At 58.5% G+C, this 22315-nt stretch overlaps 1 protein-coding gene and 1 long non-coding RNA gene across 3 annotated transcripts; one reads left to right on the top strand and one right to left on the bottom strand.

Moving 5' to 3' along the window:
* Positions 1255-14048, top strand: LOC102168165. 2 transcript variants are annotated; one of them, XM_021073889.1, is made up of 3 exons: positions 1255-4740; positions 5009-11464; positions 11788-14048. In XM_021073889.1, exons 2-3 carry the CDS (start codon positions 10139-10141, stop codon positions 11881-11883), a joined length of 1422 nt encoding a protein of 473 aa, XP_020929548.1. In that variant the 5' UTR covers positions 1255-4740; positions 5009-10138; the 3' UTR covers positions 11884-14048. The 2 variants fall into 2 exon arrangements, with proteins under 2 accessions (XP_020929548.1, XP_020929546.1); XM_021073887.1 differs by lacking the exon at positions 1255-4740 and having other exon boundaries at positions 4810-11464.
* LOC106506161 lies at positions 20538-21890 on the bottom strand. Its single transcript, XR_002338587.1, has 2 exons — positions 21582-21890; positions 20538-21118 (listed from the first exon to the last, which is right to left on the bottom strand). It is a non-coding gene; the product is annotated as an uncharacterized LOC106506161 (long non-coding RNA).

Raw genomic sequence — 22315 nt, 5'->3', positions numbered from 1 at the left:
AACTGAGAACTTCCCGAAATGGTCCTAAGGCGTAATCGTCGCAGGTGACTCACCGGACCGGTGACCTCCTCCTGTTCTGATTTGGCACGATCAGGTCAACAAATTCGGAGAAGGCATTTGACAAAACTGAACATCCTTCTTATGATTAAAAAAAAAAAAAAAAAAAAAGCTCTCGCAAACTAAAAATAAAGGATGCTTCCTAAATCTGGTGAAGTTCCTCGGCGAGAAACACACGGCGAGCATCAGAGTTCGGGCTGAGAGACTGAACACTTGCTCCAAGCGCCTGCTCTCACACCTGCGACTCAACACGAACTAAAGAGCCGTCTGTGCAGTGAAATAAGAAGAAATAAAAGGCATACGGATTGGAAAGGAAGACGTAAAACTGCCTTTGGTGTCAGGCAGCATGCTCGTCTGCACAGAAAATGCTCAGGAATCTATAAAAAAAATGCCACTAACCAGGAGACTTTAACAAGGCTAGGGAATACATGTCGGTATTCAAAAACAATTGTGTGGCTGTGTATCAGAACTGAACATTGGAAAAATAAAATTTCTAATCATTTCCACCTATAAGAGCTGAAAATCAAAATGTTTAGGAATGAATGACAAAAGATGCACAGGAAACCTGCAAAGCACGGAGGACTGAAATTAAAGAGGGCCTGGAGTTCCCGCTGCGGCTCAGTGGGTTAAGAACCCCACTAGCATCATGAGGACCTCTGTGCAATCCACAGCCTCACTCAGTGGGTTAAGGACCTGACGTTGCCGGGAACTGTAGCATAGGTCGCAGATGCAGCTCGGATCTGGTGTTGCTGTGGCTGTGGTGTAGGCCGGTGGCTACAGCTCCAATTGGACCCCTAGCCTGGGAACCTCCATGTGCCATGGGTGCGGCCCTGAAAAGAAAAAAAAAAAATAGAAAGAGGATCTGAGTAAGTCACGCTGGGGGGTTGAAAGATTCAGAGATGCTAGGATGTCAGTTCTCCCCCATTAATGCACAGATTCCATGCAATCCCACTCCTGTCGCAGAAGGCTGTTTGTTTGTTTGTTTTAGAAATTAACCTGTTGGGGAGTTCCCCTCATGGCTCAGCGGAAAGGAATCTGACTAGTATCCATGAGGACCCAGCTTCGGCCCCTGGCCTCGCTCAGTGAGTTGAGGATCCCGCATTGCCGTGAGCTGTGGTGTAGGTCGCAGATGCGGCTCGGATCTCGTGTTGCTGTGGCTGTGGTGTAGGCCGATGGCTACAGCTCCAATTGGACCCCTAGCCTGGGAACCTCCATGTGCCGTGGGAGCGGCCCTGAAAAGAAAAAAATAGAAAGTAACGAGTTGATTCTGAAATGACTAAGGAGTCGAATATACGCAGAAGAGCCTAAAGAGCTTTGATGAAGCACACAGCTGGGTACTCACACTGCCTGATTCGAGACGTACCCAGAAGCCACGGAAATGAAACCAGGGTCCTGCTGACACCAGGACAGGCGTGCAGATCAGTGGAGCAGAGCAGAGGACGAGAGCTGACCCACTTCTGTGGTCGGTGATTTAGACGCATGCGCCCATTCCATGGGAAAGAAGAGTCTTTTCAACAAAGGGTGCAGCCATCAACCGGCCGCCGTGAGAAACAAGAGAAAGCTCAACACACACGATACCCGAACTCAAAAGCTGACGCTCTGAAACGTCTAGGAACTTGGGAGACTATTTTTGAGAATTGGAGCAGGCAAAGACCTCTTCGAGAGGGCTCTATAAGCACGACATACATGAAAAGTGAAAAAGAAAAATGGTGCTTTATCTGAATTTTAAAACCCTGCTCTTTGAGAAACTGTTGATAAAACAAAAATTGTCACACTCCAACGTCCACCAGGAGAAGGGGCAGAAGGAAAGACTCAGGGTGTACGCACACAGTGGCACCCTGGTCAGCAGCCAAAGCCACGGAGGGTAGGCCCGAGGCACCGGAGCCGGGCACACGAGCCCCATGGGCCCGACTCCGTGGCTGTGACTCCTGAGACGGGCAGCCGCGTCTCCAGCGGCAGAGAGTGGATCAGCAGCTGCTGGGCCCAGGCTCGGGGGAGGGTTGCAAGCCTTGCAAGCCGGTGGCAGGAGGGAGCTCTGGAGAGAAGGATGCGTGCCAGTCCGGATGGGGGCGCTGTCACATGGGCACACACGGTCATCAAAACTGTGCAGCTGCCCACTTAACACAGGCGCATTTGACTGTGAGAAGATCATAGCTCGTTTAGGTGAATCTGAAATGTGAAGAAGAGGACGAACGAGTAGTTGGGATTGCAAGCGCCTACGGTGTCTTAGGCACAGTAACAGAACCCACATCCTCTGAAACTGGAAGGGTGTTTTTCAAACGTGTTTATCCGCACCCCGTGGAAAGCAGGGCAGAAGAGCGGGTCCGAGTGCCCCACAGCCTGAGAGCCGCGTCTGTCGTTCCCGATGCGCCAAGATGCTCGGGACTGGGGTGGGCAGGAGGTTCTCCCCAGCACCTGCTGTGTTCGCTACGTGATACGTGGCGGGTGCAGGTACGTTTCTAACATCTGAGCAAAAAGTCTGAATCCTAAATTACACATGGTCCCTGGGGGGCCAGAGAGCAGCGTGGACAGTGGCCTGGAGCCCCTGGGGCCCTTTCCCGGGGGCAGGGCGGGTGGCAGCAGCGGGAGTCACGCCCTCCCGCCTGCTCCGCCACATGGAACGTCATCGTTCACGGAAGGGACGCGCCGATCAGGAGACCGGGCTCCCGGGTCACCGGACACGTTCCCACAGGTCCTGGACGTGAGGAAGCACAGCTCTCGGGGAGACCCCCCGCCCCCTGCGCAGGCCGTGCTCGGGGCGCAGGACGGCCCGCTCCGCCCCCCTAGGCCCTGGTGGCTTCTCTTTTTGGTCCTTTCTCTATCTGCTCCATCAAATTAAACCTGCTGAGGTTGGGGGCAGTCCTGCCAGCCCGGCCTTGCTGTCCTGGGCCCCTTGGGCCCCTCACCCTGAGAGCCCCACCACCCAGGTATTCCCTGCGGCCCTGCCCGGGCTGTTCTTGCTCCACTTGACTTCGGAGGAAACTAGAGCGAGGTCTGGCTCCTCACGGCAGAGTCTCAGATGTCCCGAGAGCGTGAGGCCTGCTGCTTGGGGATGCGGTTCCCTCCCCTCCTTTGACAGAAACAGGTTGCTGCAGGGGCCAAATATTTACATCGTCACACGGGCACAAACACTGGCACAGACAGTGACGCTGGCGGCTGTCTACAGTGGGCTCCTGGGTAGTGTCACCTCTGCCAAGAGCGGTCCCCCCAACGGGGGGGGGGGAGCGGGGGCGGTGATTAACCCTTTGTAGCCAGAGGACGCATTGGTTCCAGGACCACTATGTGTCCCAAAGGACAAGTACAGCAAAGTCGGGAAAACTGTCCCCGACCTGGCAGTGCCCGGTAAAGGCGTCGCAGCTCCTGGCTGGTGTCCCCTCGTTTCGAGGGTGAAGCCAGAATGCCGGTACGTCTCCTGTTGACCGGCTTTCGACCAAGTGCCGACTCGACTCCGGTAATCAGCCTGCCTCGCGTTGGCCGTCCGCAGCCTCCGTTTCCCAAGGAGTCTCAGCTCGGCCGTGACTTCTCTGCTGCAGCTTCCTGTTTGTGCAGCCACAGCTTTGTGACCGTTTGTCTCCGTGGTCCCTTGTTCGACTCTTCAGAACTCAGAAACACCCTAGCCGTATGTTGCAAGCAAACACCCTCCGCAAATACTGAAGCCCCTGGTCAGCTGTGTTTTCGCGAGCACACGTCGCCTCTTTTGCCCTTTCTTCTGAGCTCAGGGAGGGTCCCGTGGGTTTGGGCTGTAGGAACAGGAGGCGTGCTTGGCCCGGGTGGAGATGGCACCTCGAGGAGCAGGTGCACCCGGCAGAGGGGGCTCACTGCGTGGAAACGGTTCCATGAGAAGATGCCCAGTCTACGAAATGGAAACATAATTTCGGGGAGTGGCCTGTTCGAAATTACATCTCACTGCTTAAGTGCATTGTGTACGTCTCTCTGCTAAAATTACCTTCTCAGTGGCTCCTTTTCACCAGTCAGGTCCATCTTTGCTTTGGTGGAGCCTCGTAAACAACTGTCAGCTGCATTGTTTCCTTTGTTGTTGAGGAGAGTGGGAGGCAGTGCAGCCCAGGGAGCAAGTGGCCGGCCCTGCTCAGGGCTTTCCCCGCTCAGGCGTTTCCAGGGCGGGAAGGAGGCCGGGCAGCGCGGGGTCTCAGACGGCCTCTCTGCCTTCAGCTGGGAGCGGTTTCGGCAGCAGCTCAGCCGGAGGAGAAGTGGGCGCTGAGGTTTTGATGCCAACCTGGGCCTCTTCCCTGGGGGAGGAAGGCGACAGCCATCACTAGCAAGGGGGGCCGGGTCGCGGGGTCTCGAGAGGCTGGCGAGGGCGGGCGGGCAGGCGGCCCCCGGGGCACGGCTGACCTTCCTCCCGGGAGGAGGGCGGGGGCTCGCCAGCAGCTGGAACTGTGGGGGTGGATTCGTGCAGGCGGGTCCCTAGGTCCAGGGGCTGAGGGCCAGGGTCCCTCGCAGCCACGGGAGAACATCTCGCAGTCTCGGCATCGAGACGCCCCCAAGTCCTGGACGGCCCCACCTGACGTCAAATCAAAGGGGGGGCACAAGTCAGCACCTCCAACAGGTGCTGCGGGGAAGGAAACGTGTCCTTTTGCACAGATGGTGTTCTGGCATGTTCTGTCTGTTCTCCTGTGCAGGCTAACGTCAGCAGGACTGTATTTTAGAGCTGGGTTTTCTGAGGTGAGAGAGAGAGGGAGGGAGGGAGAGGGAGGGGGAGGGGGGGAGGGGGAGGGAGGGGGGGGATTGGTCACCACGATCCCTGCAAGACTTTTTCACACGCTTTGGAACCATTACCAATCCAATATCCAAACCCCATCTCCTCGAGGCTTGAGGCCGCTCGGGGTCCTCCCGGCGTGGGTGGGCCTTCGAGGGCGCAGTCGTCCTAGACAGTGCAAAGGCCATGTGTGTTTTCGAATCTCCTTCTATTAAAGTATTTGCTTATTTCTAGCCCGTAGCACCTTACTGGAGAAGGTTCCCTCCTGAACCCAGGGATGCCTTGGGCGGACTGTAGTCCACACAGCTCGGGACCCTTTCTGCTCGTTTCCGCCGGCCGCGGGAATTCGCCGTCTATTCGCATGGTGAGAAGCTTCAAGTCTAACAGGAAAAATGGGTGAAAACCAAATGCTTCCTTTTCTGTTCTATGTGTTTATATTTTGTTCCTCTATTAAACAGAAATATTCTGTTAGTGACACTAAGCGTATTCGAGGAGTATACCATACGCATTCTTTTATAGGGTAGGAAGTTTTTATTATCCCCTTAACCGTGAAGTTAAACTATATCGATACAAAGAAAACCAGGCCTTCTATTAATGCATGCCTTTTTTTTTTTTGTCATGGATACTCTTAAATTTATTCCTGGGTATTTTAATGTTTTGAATTATCATTAGGAATGTGTTTTCAATCTTAGTCAAATTGGTGTGGTTTGTAAATACAAATGCTACTAATCTAAACATCTATTTAAAATGTGTAAATGACTGCTTCTGGCTTTCTCTTTTTATTTATTCTCTTGGATTTTTCAGGCAGGCAATCACATTAACAGATTTGACACAATGGTTTGAACGCCATTTAAAGCTAAATTTAGATATCCCCAAGAATGGAAAGTGCATGACAGATATTTTTTCAAACCACAAATAGATTTAATTAAACTGTTTATTTTTTTGAAATGAGTCCAATGAAATATTTACCTTACAATATGTCCCATCATAATTTGTTAAATGCCATAGCTTGAGTAATAAACCACTTGAAGCAGTTTCTTTAGGAAGAAAGGCCTTCCTGGCACGTCCTCCTGGCCTGGGGGCAGGAGGGGGCAGAGGGGGGCTCCGCCAGCTCCTCTCTATAGCACTCGCTCCGCTGGCAGCAGCAAACTGCCCAACTTGTAGCAGCCAAATCGCAGATGGTGTAGTCGCCCACTCAGCAGCTGGCCCCTCACCCTTCAGCCTTTAAAACGAGTCTAGGATTGATTTGTGGAAGAGTCACGTAAATTAAGAGACTCATTCAAAACTGCAGATTCAGCCTTTTCCAGCCAAAGGCCAGGAAACGAAGCAGGCAGGAGCTCCTGAGATTTCGGGCAGCAGGGAACCACCGTCCTGACCCCTCTCAGCCCAGCCAGGTGCCAGACCCACCCCTGCAAGGGAGGGTGCTCCCCCCCCGCCGCTTGCCTTGACCAGGGGTGAGGGAGGCCCTGGCCCCCTGCTGGGCTCCCGGGCCGTGCCCTGGGCGGTGGGTGGGCGGAGAGGGTCTTCCCAGCCCCCAGACGGACCTGCAGGGACTTGCGGTCAGCTCCGCGTCTATGCACACGCACCGTTTACACAGAACCGTAGTCCTAAGCGCCGTGTCTCTTTGGCAGGGCTCTCGGACCCAGCTCCTCATCTAAGCCACAGAGCACAGATGATGCTCGGTGCCTGTGCTCACCCCGGCCACCTGCGGCTCCCAGACGGGGGCGCGTCATCCAGTGAGATGCCCGCTGTGGCCAGCCTCGTCCCCCCGTCCCCAGAGGCCCCCCCAACAGGGTGAGGCTCTCAGTGGTGACCCTCGACACAGTGGGGCCCTTGTGCATGTCAGGGACACTGGGGCGAGGCCCCCAGCCACTGGCCTGAGTGACAGCAGGACTGTGAAGTTCCTTGTGGCCACTAAAATCAGGGGCAGGAGGGGCAGGACAGAGGCTGCCCAACGAGGGGGCAGGCAGCCTTTCTGTCCAGCAGCAAGGGGCGATGCTAATTAAGTTGGCGCGGAACATTCAAAAGATCAGAAATACAACCAGCGCGAGGAAGAATTGCAGTCAGGGGAGGGGACCTGCTCAGCGGGCGAGCCCGGGTGTGCCAGCGCCAAGGGCATGCGCCTGGGGTGTCCGCTCAGGTCCTCCAGGCCATCCCGGGTGCAGGCGTGTGATGGGGCACAGAGGGTGACCGGTCCTGCAGGGAGGGAGGAGGGGATGGCCACGCAGAGCCCAGGCACGGCCCTAGGGGCCATGGCCACACTGCCCAGGCCAACAAGGACGGGCAGAAAGAAAGGCCAGCCATTCTCTTCCTGGCCCTCCCCGGGACTGGACCGAGCTCAGCAGGCAAGGCTGGCTCCGCCTCGGCGCCAGAGTGGAGCGGGAAGGGCAGAGGCAGGATGAGCACGGCAACCCCCCCCCCGAGTCCCTAAGTTGCTCTCTAGTGACTGAGGTCGGGCAGAGAGGGGCACCCACGTTCCCCAGGTTTGCGCCCCACGTTGCCTGGCTCTGCAGGGGCAGGTGGCCCAGCTGCGCTTGCTGGGAGGGCCCTCTCGTCCAGCAGGGAGCGGCCGGCTCAGCAGCCCCGGGGGGTGGGTTCTCACACTGCTTCTCTCAGGGGTGACTCACACCAGCCCAACATGACAGCAGATGGATAAACCAGGAACCAGTTTCCATACATTCGCTTCCTTCCGGACCCGTCCACCAGGAAGCCAGTAGAGTTGAGGTGCTGCGGGAGGGTGTGCCCAGGGCGTGGGGTGGGGTAGGCCACAGGACTCTGCTCTTGGCAGTCCCCACCCCCAGCCCCACTCACCTTGCCGGGAGCTCGGAACCTGTCCTCACCTCCCAGCTCACCTGGGAGACCTGCTCCCAGGCCAGGCTGCCTCTGCAGGGACCCCCATCCCTCCGGCCAGCAGGGCCAGGCCCTCCAGGGGTGACCTGGGTGCACGTGGCACCGCCCTCTCCGTGGGGCTTGTGGTGATGCTCCAGCGTCCTGGCACTTGGGGCGCCACCACAGCCCGGGCCCCCACCACGTGCCCTCAGTTGAGTCTCAGGAGGGACCCTCGCATCTCCCAGCTGGCAACGGCCTTCCTCTCCTTCCTGGCAGGCCCAGGCTCTCTGCCCACCTGCGGGGGCCCTGGGGCCGCCGGCTCCTGCCTTGGGAGGTGAGTGAGGCCGTCTGAGCAGGAAGGCCCACTGCAGCTCCCAGCACCACCGGCCGTACAGCAGCTCTCAGGGAGACAAAGCTTGGGGATTGACCTGGAAGGACCTTGGTGTGGTCAACCCTGTGCCCACAGATCGGGTAGGGGAGGAAGGAGAAGTGGGCTGAGGGAGAAGGGGCCGAGGAGCCCCTGGCACAGACCCAAACCACTGCCTCCGCCTCCAGCTGCAGGGACATCGGGGCCAGGGCCAGCAGAAGGACAGGGACGCCAAAACCTCGCGAGCCCCCAGCCTGCAGACTCTGGAGAGACTCTCTCCCCTGTGTGCCTGGTAGCAGGAGACTTCGGTCAGGCCTGAAGTGGCCTCACAGGTGACCCTCTGTCCCCAGCCAGGCCTTGCACCTGCTCTAAACTGGGCCTTGGGGGTCACCTGCTTCCAGGCCTGGGGGTCTCCTTGCTGCCCAGGGGCTACTTGTGACCAGCACGGCTCAGAATCAGGGCTCTCCTTTGCCAAGGGGTCCAGCTCACCTGCTACCTGCACCTGCAGAGCCCAGGGCTCTCTTCTAGGCAGCAGGGAACTCTGCGGGGCTCCCCTCCAAACCCCGGATGCAGTCATGCCGGCTTTCCTGTAGATGGGAAGGCAGAGCTGTCCCGGGACCCTGGCCTCAGGGAGCTGAGCCCTGGGGGTGGCAGGGGCGCAGGGGGCTCCCTGTGGGCAGCCTGACTCTCTCGGGTCCACCAGAAGACCCCCGGCTTTCCTCTGAAAGAGGGGGTGTGGTGGCCCCTGGGGTGTGGTCCTGGCCAGGCAGGAACCCACTGGCCTCCAGGTGTCTCCGCTCGGCCCCCATGGCTTGCAGGTGACGGCCACAGCCAGCTCCCGGCCCAGCCTGAGCCCAACGGGAGAGAAGCCATCTGCTGTGTTCTCCCGGCACACTCGCCCAGTCCCGCCAAAGACAGAAACCTCGCGGAGCAAACCGCTCTTCACTGGCTTCAGAGGGCAGCCCGGCAGCCTGGCAGCCTGGCAGGCCGCGTCCCGAGGAAGGAGAAGCGCTTCCCGCCGTGTCTGCCCTCCGCCTGCGCCAGCGACCGCTTTTTAACCTCGGAAAAGGCGACCCGAGGGGCCCTGCTCCAGGCTATTTTAGGCACAGACTTAGAAGTAAAAGCAGCTGCAAAGTGAAAAGTTTTAGGAATATTTCCATCCCCTGGAGCGATGGAGCCGAGAGCCCGGCCAGCAGGCCGAGCCGCCCACACCCTCGCCGGCAGCGCCGCGGCCCAGCCTCCGCCGCAGCCCTGCTTTGTGTGTGGCGTGTCCCGGGCGCAGGCGGGCGGCCCGGCCTGGCAGGCCCCCTGGCCGGGTCGGAGTGACTCATCGGTGGGTGCTGGGCAGGGCCAGGGCCCCTGATGCCCGGGCTCGGCGAGCAGCACATGGCCCTGCGCGGACCCTCTCCGGGCCGGCTGGGCGGTGCCTGTTCAGCCCACTCTTCCCCCAGCTCTGCCTCTGGGGCCCAGGCCGCGGTCCCCGGTGGGGTCTGGAGACCCTTCCTCTGCAGCCAGTTCCTCCCGGGGCCTCCGGCCGGATTCCAGGAGCCCGTGTCCTGCCACCCTCTCCCTCTTTGCTCCTGACCCCCGCCGGGTCCCCGGGCTGGCCACGTCCTGTCCCACTCATGGGGGGCTGGGGTACAAGACGCAGAGCACAGGGCTTGGGGTAGGGGCCCCTCAGTGGACACTGGCAAGTCCTACCAGGTCACAGGACAACACTCACCCTGTGTCCAGAGCCGGGTGGGTGCTGGGGGTCCCGTCTCTGGTTTCCGAAGGGCTTCTCCCTGTGGGAGCCCAAATGCTCCTCCCCCGCTGTGCTCACATGAGGGATCCGAGCAGCAGGGACCCCGCGTGGGCCCGCAGTCGCGCACTCCCGGGCCAGGGGTCTTCCTGCCTCAGGCTCTGGGCTTCCCCACCGTGGTTTGGGCCTGACTGCTGGGCTCTGGCCTCTCCGTGGGGGGCAGCTCTTTGCCTGGGTGCCCCCTGCCCACCCCCGCCTGGAGCACCCACAGGCGCCCGAACATCCTCTGCTCCAGGGACCCGGGCCCTGTCCTGGGGAGGGACACAGCCGTCACCGCTCTGGAGGTGGCCTCCTGGTCTGTCACCTCCACAGGGAAATCAAGCACCTCCGTGGGTGGGGGAGGCACAGTCCTGCTGCCTCAGCCCACATGTCTCGGGCTCTGTGTGGTCCCCTCGAGGGGACCACACTGGAAGGGGGAGGGGACAGCCTTGTCCTTGGAAGTGGGGAGAACACAGCCGCTGGAGCTCTGGTCCCCGGGTGGAATCCCCAAGCATCATCCAGCCTTAGAGCAGGAGGCCAGTCTATTAAACTGTTCAGCAGGTCCGCCCCCTCCTGCCGTCGCGGTCCGCTGTGCAAAGCCCCCCTTCCCCCGCAGTTTAGGAGAAGCCCTGCCCCTCGTCCTTCCCTCCAGGTCGAGGCCCGGCCCCTGGGCCCTGCGCTCCCAACTGCACATCCAGCAGGCAGGCGGGGCCAGCTCGAACCCGCAGCCAAGCGTGTGGCACAAGAAGGCGCTGAGCGGTGGGAGGACGTCTTAGATGCCTTAGAGGGACCCAGCTCTCTGGCCGCGTGTGGCTCTGGCCCGGGCACACGGGCCAGACTTGATCTTGGCGCCGGCGGGAGGGTCACACCGTCCCCCGTCAGCCCTTTCTTCACCCCAGTGCGGGTGTCTCTCCCGAAGAGCGGCCCTTTGAGCAAAGCGCAAAGGTGGATATGGATTTTCTCACTGAGGCCTGTGGGGAGTGGGCACGACCCGCCTCCATCCCCCCCGCCCTACCCTGTCCAACTCAGGAGGGCGACGCTCGGCCCTCCAGAAGCCCTCCCTCAGCCTGTCACCTGCCCACACCTTAATCCCCCCCAGGGGTGGGGAGCAGGTGTTGTCCTGACCTGGGCCCCAGGCACTAGGGTATCACAGTGGCACAGCAGCCTGGGGTGCTGGCTTCACTCGGTCCTGATGCTGGGGCAGCAGCTGCTTCAGGGCCGCCTCGTCCTATGGCCGCAGGGAAGGGGCTGTGCTGCCACAGTCCCCGTCCTCCAGGTCCCAGCCAGGGCCTCGAGCCCAGGGACCCCGAGCGGGGCAGTGGTCCCACTGGGGCACCAGCTGGAAATCAGGGGCAGAGTCCCCCTCTCCCCTCCGCCTCTTGGAAAATACGGCCCTGTTGGTGACACACTTCGATGGCAGGTGGAAGCAAAGCGGGACAGTGGCGTGTGGCTGCCACCAGCATGTGACGTGCTTGGCCTGCAGCGAGGGCAGCCCAGAGCCCCTGCATGGACCTGCTTTGGGACAGCAGGAGGACCTCAGGAGGCGGACGGCAAGGGTCAGCTGCAGCCCTTTGCAGGCCCAACGACGTTTTCGGAAGGAAAGCCTAGTGTTTGCCAGAAGATCCGGGAGGCGAGCGTGGAAATGATTTCTCCTCTCAGAAAGTCAAAGACGGACCAGGAGGGGCGTCTGGAAGGGCCCGCTGGGGGGTCAAGGGTGAGCACACGGACCGGGAGGGGACAGGCCGCACCACGGGGGGCAGCCTTGGCCTCAGCCGCGTGCACTCTCCTCCTCGGGTGGCTGCTGTGCTTGGGGACAGCTCTGCAGGTGTGAGCGCAACTTGTCTCGCACCTGGAGCTGCCCTCTCTCTGGGTGGCACTGAGCACCTGTCAGGCAGCCTGGCTTCGGGGCTCCCCTTGTGAGCCCGGGGTAACTCAGCGTGGTCTCCCCAAGGCCAGAGGAGGCCCTGCTTCCAGTGGGCTGACTGGGGGGCTGGGCTGGCCCCGCCAGCGCTCGGATCTCCTGCTTTTTCTTTCCAGAAATGGAGCTGGTGGCTCTGCCCCAGACTGTCGGCTCTTTGCCCTGAGGCCGCAGGTCCCCTCTGGCACTTGAGCACCGTGTGGCTGCAGCTCTAGCACTGAGATGACCGCGTGGACAGGACGGCCCACGTCTGAGGGGTCTCTGGCATTGGAGGGGCCGGGGCTGGACATCGAGCTGGCTGAGTTTGGACTGGGGACCCCGGGGGAGGTGGGGGGTGAGGCCTGAGCCCCTCGGGTCAGTCCCCTGATTCTGAGGGGGGAGCTCCGAGCTCAGGCCTCTCATCCGAATCTGCTCATAAAGAACCACCTCCAGCGGCCACTGCCTCTTCACCTGGTCTCGGTGAACGGCCATGGTGCCCGAGAGGTGCTGGCCTGGCAGCTGCTTTTCCCGTGGAGGCAAACCGCAGGCCTGGTGTTTTGGGGGCCCTGCACCCTGATGCGGCCGAGGCTCCTGCAGGCCCCCAGCTGTGATTTCTCTCTGAGATGCTTGATCATTTTGAATGAGGGGCACCCACATCTGCAGGCCATGGGGGGGCACTCTGACCCCTGACCTTGGCCCTGGTGCACTGGGGGGAGCCGAGGAAGCAGGGGGCATCAGATGGAGGAACTGCAGCCCCAGGCCCAGGGAGGGAGGGGTCAGCTTGAGTGTCCAGGGCCTGGTGCCCAGCAGCCTGGCCTCCCCTGGCCAAGTCCTCAGCTCTTCCGGCCCAAGAAGAGAGGCCCCCTGGGAAGAGGCTCGGTCCCAGCCTAATAATAACTTTCTTGTTGGCCGCAGCCGCCAGGCTATTTTTAGAGTCCCTCCCAGGCCCATGTGACTCAGCAAGGCCCGTGTTGGGACGAGGCAGTGGCAGGAGGGCCGATGGCTGGGATGCGCCAGGCGAGAGGTGGGCAGGCCGGGCCCCGTACACAGCCAGGCGAGCCCGCAGGGCCTTGAGCCCCGGATGCCCGGGCAGCCTCCGGCCCGCTGCCCGCCCCGCCCCGCTGCTCCCTCCCTACATGGCCAGCCCCTCCCCCGGGCCGAGGAGCATGGAAAATCTGATGACAGAATTCCAGCCCCGGCAAAGAATGTGGCCTGACCTTCACCTCCCGGGGAGCCGTGGCCCACGGGGGGCTGGGCCTGGGTCTCCCCCTCCCTGCAGGCATCCCGGAGGCCACTCAGCCCGCTCCCCTCCCTGGCCCCCAACATGGGATCGGCCTGGCACCGAGCGCCTGAAGGTGCTCCCAGAGTCCCAGGCTGGTCCTGCCCCGCAGCCCGGATCCCCCGCGCGGCCAGCCCGCAGGCCCTTCGTCGCAGGAAGGGTTTCTGGAGCAGGTCACCAGGGCAGAGCAGAGCCGGGAGGCCAGCTCCCAGCCCAGCTCTGTCACCGGCTGAGATCGCGTCCACTCCTTGGGGAAGGGTGTGCGGAAGGGCGGGCTGGGTGTGGGCGGGTGTGGGCACGTGTGCTCGTGTGCACACGTGTGCCGACTCATGTACGTGGGAGGTTGGCCTCTTGGGAGTAAACTGCCTTTTCTTCAGCATCTTCTGGTCCAGCGGCCACGGCCTAAGGGGTGCTCCTCTCTCGCGGCCACCTTCCCACCCAGCAGGAGGCCTGGATGGCCCAGTCCCCGTGGGGTAGGCCTCCGACGCCCCGGGGCCAAGAGGCAAGGAGGAGTGCCACTGGGAGCCGGGGCCACCCCTGGGCGAGGGTGGTGGCTCTGAGGGGACCCTGGGCCTGGCAGTGGGGTGGGGCGTGGGGTGACTTTGCAGTGGGCCGCCTGGAGGGCCAGGGGTGGACTTGGTGAGCCAGTTCCTGGCTAGAAGTGGCGGTTCACACAAGCCTGACCCTGAATGCTCCTGGCAGCTCCGTGTGGCTTTGGCTGGTCATCGCGTTGGCAAATGCAGGGAGGAGATGCCAGGAAGGGGCGAGGCCAGGCTCCCGGGTGCTGGGAGGCCGGCTTGTGCCCCAGCCCACCTGCTGTGTCTTTCCCACTGCCCCACAAATTGTCCAGATGCCCTCCGGCGGCAGGCGCCCGCGGTCAGGCAGCTCCCAGGCTGAGGCTCTGAGAGGACCGCTCTGTGGGCTCACCCTCGGATTCACAGCCTTCGCCTGGTCTGTCGGTGGTTTCCTCTGTTTCAAGTGTTAGGATGCTGTTATATTTAGGGAAGAAATTGCTTTCGCTAAAGATGGATAGTAACTGTTAAATTATACCTTGCTGGTTCTGCATCTCTTTTCTTATTCCTAAGTCTGTCTCTCATGAAGTAATGGCAAATAAAGAGTTATAAAAGCCGTTTTCCAGAATGAAAGCATTACATTGTTTTTCATTAACTTAAGATCACTTAGAAAAAAAGGCTTCTATTAAAAATAGCTGGCTGGCTGCCCTGTCCCAGCTTCCTCTTAAACTTCCCACTAAGATGCCCTTGAGGGGCCGGGAGGGACCCAAACCCCACGGCACCCGGGGCCCGGGCTCACCCCCTGCTCTGAGCATCCGGCAGAACCGTGTGCTGCCGTGAGCCTGGCAGGAAGCCTCTGCCCACCGGGCATCCTGGGAAGGGGGGGCCTCCCCCCATTCAGGCCCCCAGCTTGTGCTCACTGGAAACCCGAGTGGCCTCCCCGGCTGCAGCGGCTGCTCCTGAGGCAGAGGTGCCACTTCCCGAGGGCCCACAGGGCTCCAGCGCTTCCAAGTCGCTGCAGGTGGGCGGAGGGCCGAGGACACATCCCCTCCCCGGGCATGCGTGGACCCTGTCCAGAAGCCTCCCGAGGGACGGTGGGCCAGGCGGGCGGGAGCCAGGACCCCAGGGCCAGGGCAGAGGTGACTGGAGGACAGAGGAGCCCTGGACGGGGGAGCAAGCAGCCCCCAAGGTGGACCAGGAAGGCAGAGCACCAGCTGCCCTGGGCTGGGCACGGTAAACACGTCGTGGATCCACGGGCACGCGCCTCGCCACCCTCGGCTCCACACACGCAGCACAGAGCTCACCATCAGTCCTTTGAGGGGAACAGAAGGTCGTCCTTCTGAGCATTCCCGGACAAATATTTGGAGCCAGGGCCCTGCAGGACGTCGGGGAGACCAGGAGGTTATGGAGGCGCCTCGGTCTCCACGAGGGAGCCCCAGAGGCCGCTGTGGGCACGAGCGAGGTCGGCAGAGGCAGGTGTGCCAGGAAAGGAGGGAGCAGCATGGTCTGGAGCCCTGGTTTGAAGAACGGCATTCAAGGACCTGCCGCAAACCCCGGATGCCGCGCTCCATCTAGAGGCATCTATTCGCACGAACGTAACAGGGTCCTCCTGCTCGCTCTTGACACATGAAGAAGATTAAAACTTAAATCGCAAGGATGAACGAAGTGCCATGTGCGTATGCAGAGCGCTTATAAATGCCATGAGTCATAGAAGTAGAAATGTCGTAGAAAGGCCATGTGTCCCATGAAGAATCATTTCCCGTCGAGCAAACGTCTTTCTAAGGGTCGTTCAAATCCTCGACGTCAATAACTTCAAACAACGTTTTGGTCGCGCCCACATTTTTCCCCCTCGGTGAAATAGACGAGATGTGAATTACTCATGGCAACGGCCTTTGAGGAGCTTCAGCACCCGGACCTGGGGTCAAGGCCTCGGGAATGTTAGCCCATCACTTCCGACAGGGACAAGGTAGGCACCCTCAGGCTAGGGCACAGAGGGACCCGCTATAGACTGAGGTCACTCCAGGGCTGGCTTCCTCAATGCTGGGCTGCCCCCCACCCCATCGGCTTACCTAGGACCCCCAGCTGCTAGAAATTCAAGGAATTCCTTCCAAATAGAGGCGGGGTCACAGAGGCTGGCGAAACCACAATCCCAGGACGGGCAGGACATAACGACATTGAAAATACTACCCATTACAGTCTGAGGATGTGGCGGAGCAGTTCCCAGAGGAACACGGATGGACCTGAGGGTCAGTTCCGAAGAGCAAAGATCCAGAACTGGCCCAACGGCGGGAGTGACCAACGAGCTTGGGGAAAGACAGAACATCCCAGGAGGAAAAAAAAGAAGTTAGAAAAAAAAATCAAAACTAATCAATAACTCCAGCTGCTGGTCTATGGAAAAACAATAAACGTAAGGAAATCCATGGCAATTAGAAGCAGGAAAAGAACTAAAATACAAATAAGCGCAATTATGGGCGTTCCCGTCGGCGCAGCGGAGACGAATCCAACTGGTATCCGTGAGGATTCGGCCTCGATCGCTGGCCTCGCTCAGTGGGTCAGGGATCCGGCGTTGCTGTGGCTCTGGTGTAGGACGGCAGCTACAGCTCTGATTCGACCCCTAGCCTGGGAGCCTCCATGTGCCACGGGCACGGCCCTAGAAATAAGCAAAATAATACAATAGCACACACGCAATTAAAATAGGAAAATCTCAATAAAAATAACTTTATAAAAATATAGGTGAACTAAATGGCTTTAGGAAACATGGGAAAGACTAGACAGGCAAATAACTAGAGAAGATTTTTGAAAATTTGTCCTCAAGCTTCCCTGAGCAATCCTTTCAGACACTTAAAGAACAAGCAATTCCCAAGGTATATCAACTTTTCTGATGAAAAGGTTGTATAATTCCTAATTGAATTTATGATGCCAACATAACCTTGATCAAAAAAATGCAACTGATTCAACAAAGAAAATTATAGAATACCCAGGTGCAAAAACTCATAATTGGAACAGCAGTAAATCAAATTCAAAAAGATATGAAAAGAATAACTTATGATGTCCAAGAAGGGTTTAGCCCAGGAATTGAAAGATAGTTCAATTTCAAGAAATGGATAAGCTCTAAGACACCAAAGGTCAAAGAAGAAAAATCTTATCCTGTCAACAAAAGCCAAAGATCATCTGATAAACTTCTCAATCCATCCCCAGCCTTCTTAACACACTCCGAATAGACTGGTGCAGAATCCGGAGCAGCAGTTACCCCGGCAAGTCCACTCCGAGGGGAGGCGTGAGACCCAGGCGTGTCAATCAAAACACCTGGCCTCCAAAGGGCAACTGACCCCATGAGAGCCGATGGAAAAATGAGACTTTTTCAGGGACTTTTGGAAAAAATAGGCTCATTCTTCCCTTATATTGCCCTTGAGTGGACACACGGTCTGAAGCTGCGGCCGGCGTCTTGTGACGAAGAGGAGAGCCGAGCTGGAACATACAAACACATTTAGAAACTAGACGGGGATTCTTGGTCACGCCATCCCTGAATCGTAAAGCTCTGCGAATCAGTCAACGCCCTGGAAGCTCATTTAGTCGGGTTTTCTGTCTTTCGTAATCAAGAGTCTGGATCCATACAGGCTTCAGTCGCAACAGACCTGTCTTCACCACTGTTAACTAATATTGTTCTAAAATACAGGTTTTTATGTTTATTTCTACTTGATGAAACCATCATTTCTACTACAATCAGCTGATGCCAGCTCAGCTCCCCCGATTCCAAATCAGGCTGAACCCTGGCAGACACCCCTCCGGTGTCCACCGTGTGCCATGGGCCACGACAAGGGCTTTGATCCTGTGCCACCTCCCTTCCACAGGAGGAGTGTCCCAGGTTCCGTGACACAAGTGACTGGCCTGAGGTCACATGCGAGTGCCACACGGCCCCGCATGGCTTTTGGAGGTTTCTGCCCAAGTGTTTCCAGCAAGAGCACAGGTGAGTCCCCAGGTGGTGGGGGCAGGGACAATGGGACAGGGCCCCACCCAGTCTCGGGCTCACAGGGGAGGGCCTGGCCGAGGGGCAGGTGCAGCATTAGCTGCTGGTCAGTGCCTCCTGGGAGGGAGCTGCCTAGGCAGAGCAGAGGCCGTGGGGGCCCGGGGCGGGGGAGGGGGCACGAGGTCCCGAGATGGACGGATGTCTGTGCTTGCCAGGGAGACCTCAGCCCCTGTTCAAGACCCAGCCGCAGCAGCTGGAGCAGCAAAGGACATGGACCGCCTCACCCCAGCCAATGAAGGAAGCCCAGAGTGGCCTACAGGGCCAGCTCGTCAGGACGCGCCTCTGCAGCCTGAAGTTTTTGCTTCTAACCGCGCAGGCTGCGAGCGGACATTAGACGCCACCAGGGCTCTCCTCCAGAGGATGCTGGGCCTTCTCCCCAAGCCCTGGGCGCTGACGCAGAGCTTTGCACGGTAAACCATAAGCTCACAGGGAACAAGACCCGGCAGGCGGGTTCTGGCTTCTGGGCCTGGGGTCGCTCCAGCCAGGGTGCTGCCGGGCCACTGCATCAGAGGCTGGAGTCCCCAGAGGCGGCTGTGCAGCCCTGGGTCTGGCCTGAGGGCACTCCTGGGACTCCAGCCCTGAGGGAGGGAGCAGCCCGGGCGGGGCTCAGGTGGGCAACGGAGCCTCTCAGCTCCTGCCGGCAGCCCTCCCTGCGCACCCCAGCCCCGGGGCCACGGCGCCCTTCCACCTGACCCGCTTCCCAGGTGTGACTCAGCCGACGCGTGGGATGTGCCTTCTGTCCCCAGACCTGCGCTGAGCTGGGCCTCTCCCAGGGGTTCAGCGGGCAGGCCCAGCCAGAGCCCACAGGACCCCAGGGTGTTGGCGAGATCCTGCAGGAGCCCACCTGGGGCCCAGGGCCTTGGCACCTCCCGGGGTCCCCAGGGAGCTGCACCCTCCACGGGAAGCCCAAACACACAGACAGCCCTTGTGCCCAAAAGCGCTGCCACGGGAGAAGCTACAGTCTGGAAACTTCCAGAAAAGGGGACATTCTGGGCAGAAAAACCAGAAGCCTCAGAACTATTATCGATGCCCCTTTTAACGAGGAAGGATGCCCTCCCGGGCGCCACCCCCTTGCCGGCTGCGTCCCCACCCTGAGCATCAGCTCCCTGTGACTGAGAGTCGCACGCACGGTGACCGGGCAGACCCGGACCCTCCAAGTCCTCGTTACTAGAGAGAAATCTAAGAACAGGTTGCTCTGCCTTTGACTCATCTTGGCCTAAATATTGTGGGAAATTTCCATGACCGCTGTGTCACGTGCGCCAAGTGCCCGTAGCGCACGCTGGCCTGGACGGGAGGGCGGCCGCCTGCTGGGGAGTCCGGCGTGGCTGCTCCGTGCGACCGCAGCGCTTTCCTCCAGGACAAGGTCAGGCTGGAGTGCAGAACCTTGGGGCCGGGGGACGCGGGGGACACGGGGACGCGGGGGACATGGGGGACGTGGGGCTGTGCGGAGCCGCCTCTGTGCACGGCCGCCGAGATGCGGTCCTGGGCTGGGGTCCCACCCTCGCCCGGGCTGCCTTTAGAAACATCTGTGAGAGAACTCTTTTTATTGAGACGATATCTTTATTTTTTAAATGATTTTTAACTTTTATTTTTGGCTTTTTAGGCCTGCACTCACAGCCTGTGGAGCCTCCCAGGCTAGGGGTCTAATCAGAGCTGTAGCTGCCGGCCTACATCACAGGCACAGCAGTGCGGGATCCTTAACCCACTGAGCGAGGCCAGGGATCAAACCCACAACCTCACGGTTGCTAGTCGGGTTCATTTCCGCAGCTCCATAACGGGAACTCCAGGACAATATCTTTTTTTTTTTTAAAAAAAAAAGAACATCTTTTTTGAGGTGTAATTCGCATCCCACACACTTTACCTGTTTACAGCGAGCAGGTGGTTCTCGTGTGTCTACGATCCTGCAACCGTCACCCAGGCCACTTTCGGACATGTTTGTGACCCAAAAAAGAAACCTGTGTCCTTAGCCACCTCGTCGCCCTGGGCAACACTGACCTGTTTTCTGTCTCTGTGTTCTCTGCTCTGGATGTTTCCGGGGAGGGGACCCATTCTTTGACTTCACCCCTGAACACAGCGGCCCTCCTGCTCCCAGAGGACGTGCCCTCGGTGGGTCTTTGATTTCTAGGAAAAGGTTTAAACTGAGCAGGTTACAGGGGCCCACTTCTCTGTACAGGTTCAGAGAGCCCAGCGCCCCTGGGCATCTAGTCCATGAGTTTCCAGGCCCTGGAGAGGCTGGCACTCTGCAGGGGGAAGGGCAGCTGGGCCTCCCTGTCCCCGCCGGACGCTGGCTTCTTAGTCACATGTGTTAATTGAACCCCCCTGAACCTGCCACCTGCCAGGACGGGACCCCATGCTTCCAGAAAACAGTCCCTGCTATTGGGAATTCCCATGAGCACCAAGGCCGTGCCCAGGCTCTCTTCCCCTCCCCCAGCTCCATCCAGCCCTCCCCACCCACGCCCTCCCTGCCGGGCCTCTGCTGGAGGAGAGGCTGTGTCCACACAACCCACAGGCCACGACCTTCAGAAGGCAACCAGAGGGCCTTCTAGTAGCTCTGAGTTGTGAGGTCCGGACAGAAGAAAGTAGGTGTTTAGTAAAGTCTTTAGAGCTGAGTGGGAGATGTTCAAACTTCTAATGGCCAAAGAGATGCAAACACGGCCGCAGCCCTGACAGGCCTGTGTCCCCAGAGAGAGGAGGCCAGGGGGTGGAGAAGCTCCCAGAAGCCACTGCCTCCAGCAGGAGTGTCTACACATCATCAGGTGTGGGACGAAGTGCGGCTCAGTGTAGACAGGTTTCAGAGCATCAGACCCAACATGGGAATATTTTTGGAGGATTTTGTGCATTTTTGGTATTTTATCATTTTGCAAAGCTTCAAAGCGCTTGGGAGTCCAGCTCAAATGGGGGAATTTGGGGATCGGCGCTGACATAGACCATCGGTAGGTATCTCAGCAAACCGATGCTCCGTTCTGGATGTTGAAGAAACCGGAACAGCCCCACGTGTGCGTGTATTTCATTATGAGGCCGAGACGTGTTTGGGAAGGCTTGTCAGTCAGACCAAGAGAGTAAAAAGTGATGGAATTTTTAAATTGTTGTAATTTCAGCTTAAAATGTTTAAAGAAGTTTAAGTATGTTTACACATAGGACCAAATAATAATCAGACGCCCCGCTTAAAATGCTGATGGCCGCGGGGTTAAGGACAGAGGAGGGCGCGTGCGCCAGGCTCAAGCCGTGGGAAAGAGCTTGAGTTTCACGTTTCTTATTTGCATAAACGTTACATTCAGGATTTTTTCAATTTGGGGGTAAAATGCACATAACATAAACTCTGCCCTCTTAACCGCTGAACCAGCAGCCCGCGTCGCTCAGCGTCATCGATTTCTTTCAGGGGACACAAGCGTCACCCCCGTCCTCGCCAGGGCTCTTCCCCTGAAGGCTGCGTCTCTGTCCCCACGAAGCACGGGCTCCCCAGCCCCCAGACCCGCCCTCTCCGTTCCGTCTCTGTGGATTTGGCGGCTCAAGGGACCTCCTGGAAGTGGAACCAGACGACGCCCAGGGACTGACTTCGCTGTGCACGTGTCCTCGGGTTCATCCGTGGGGAAGCACGGTCGGCTCTTGGTCCCTTCTTGTGAGACAGGACATTTGCAGCGACACGGGTGGACCTGGAGGTGGTCAGACAACGTGAAGTAGGTGAGACAGAGAAAGGCAAATACCGAGTGGCCTCGCCGCTCATACGTGGAATCTAGAATGACAGACATGGACTGACTTCATGAAACAGACACACAGACACAGAGAGCCAACTCAGGGTCACCAGAGGGGACAGCGGAGGGATAATGCAGGGGCTTGGGACTAACAGAGGCACCGCATTAGATGTAAAATAGGTGAACTACAAGCTCCTACAGTACAGCACAGGAAATATACGCCATAGCTTGTGATAAGGCATAATGGAAAAGTCCAGGAAAAGGAATATATATATATATATACACACAGTGTGGGTATAACTGACTTCACAGCAGGAACTAACACAACATTGTAAATGAATTATACTTCAACAACATTTTTTTAAAATAAGAATTTGTGGGAGTTCCCACCACAGCAAGCAGGTTAAGAATCCAACTGCAGTACCTCAGGTCGCTGGAGAGGCGCAGGTTCCACCCCTGGCTTGGTGCAGTGGGTTAAGGATCCACTGATGTCGCAGCTGCAGCATGGGTAGCAGCTGTGGCTCGGTTCAGTCCCTGGTCCAGGAATATCCACACGCCACTGGTATAGCTGAAAGGAAAAAAAAGAAAGGAAAGGGAAGGAAAGAAAAGAAAAGAAAAGAAAAGAAAAGAAAAGAAAAGAAAAGAAAAGAAAAGAAAAGAAAAGAAATTTGTGTCCTTTTAAGGCTGAGCAATAGTCCTGGTATGAGATATTGCTGCAACCAAGGCCCACGCTTTGCGTGTCCATTCAGACATCAGTGGGAGGCTTCTGCATTTTGGCTCCAGGGACTGACCCTGCTGTGAGCCTGTGTGCACGTATCTCCTCGAGCCCCCCCCCTCCGCCCACTTCTTTCTATTCCAGGCGCACCCCAGGAATAGAACGGCTGCATCGTGCAGGAATTCTGGGTTTTTGAAGAACCTCCATTCTGCACCTCGAGGGGCAGGTACTGACCGTGATGCCCTTCGGAACATGTCCTGGTTGCCTGGGAGACAGAGCAAAGGAGCAGGACAGTTTTTACAATGTCCAATTCAGCCCCACGGCCGGTGCCTGGCCACCCGCCCTCTCTCAGCCCCTGTCTCCTGTCACCACCATCACCTGTGCAGGGCGGCCAGGTCCAAGGTGTGTCACATTTGCTTCTCGGAGCAACGTTCCAGGAGCTC

Source organism: Sus scrofa, chromosome 14, assembly GCF_000003025.6.
Source record: "Sus scrofa isolate TJ Tabasco breed Duroc chromosome 14, Sscrofa11.1, whole genome shotgun sequence".
NCBI classification, from domain to species: Eukaryota; Metazoa; Chordata; class Mammalia; order Artiodactyla; family Suidae; genus Sus; species Sus scrofa.
This window is presented reverse-complemented; position numbering and strand designations above follow the sequence as displayed.

Coding starts and splice junctions, on each gene's coding strand:
- LOC102168165 (XM_021073889.1), top strand. CDS start 10,139: ATGTCTCGGGCTCTGTGTGGTCCCCTCGAGGGGACCACACTGGAAGGG. Junction 11,465..11,787: donor GGCCCGCTGGGGGGTCAAGG/GTGAGCACACGG, acceptor TTTTCTTTCCAG/AAATGGAGCTGGTGGCTCTG.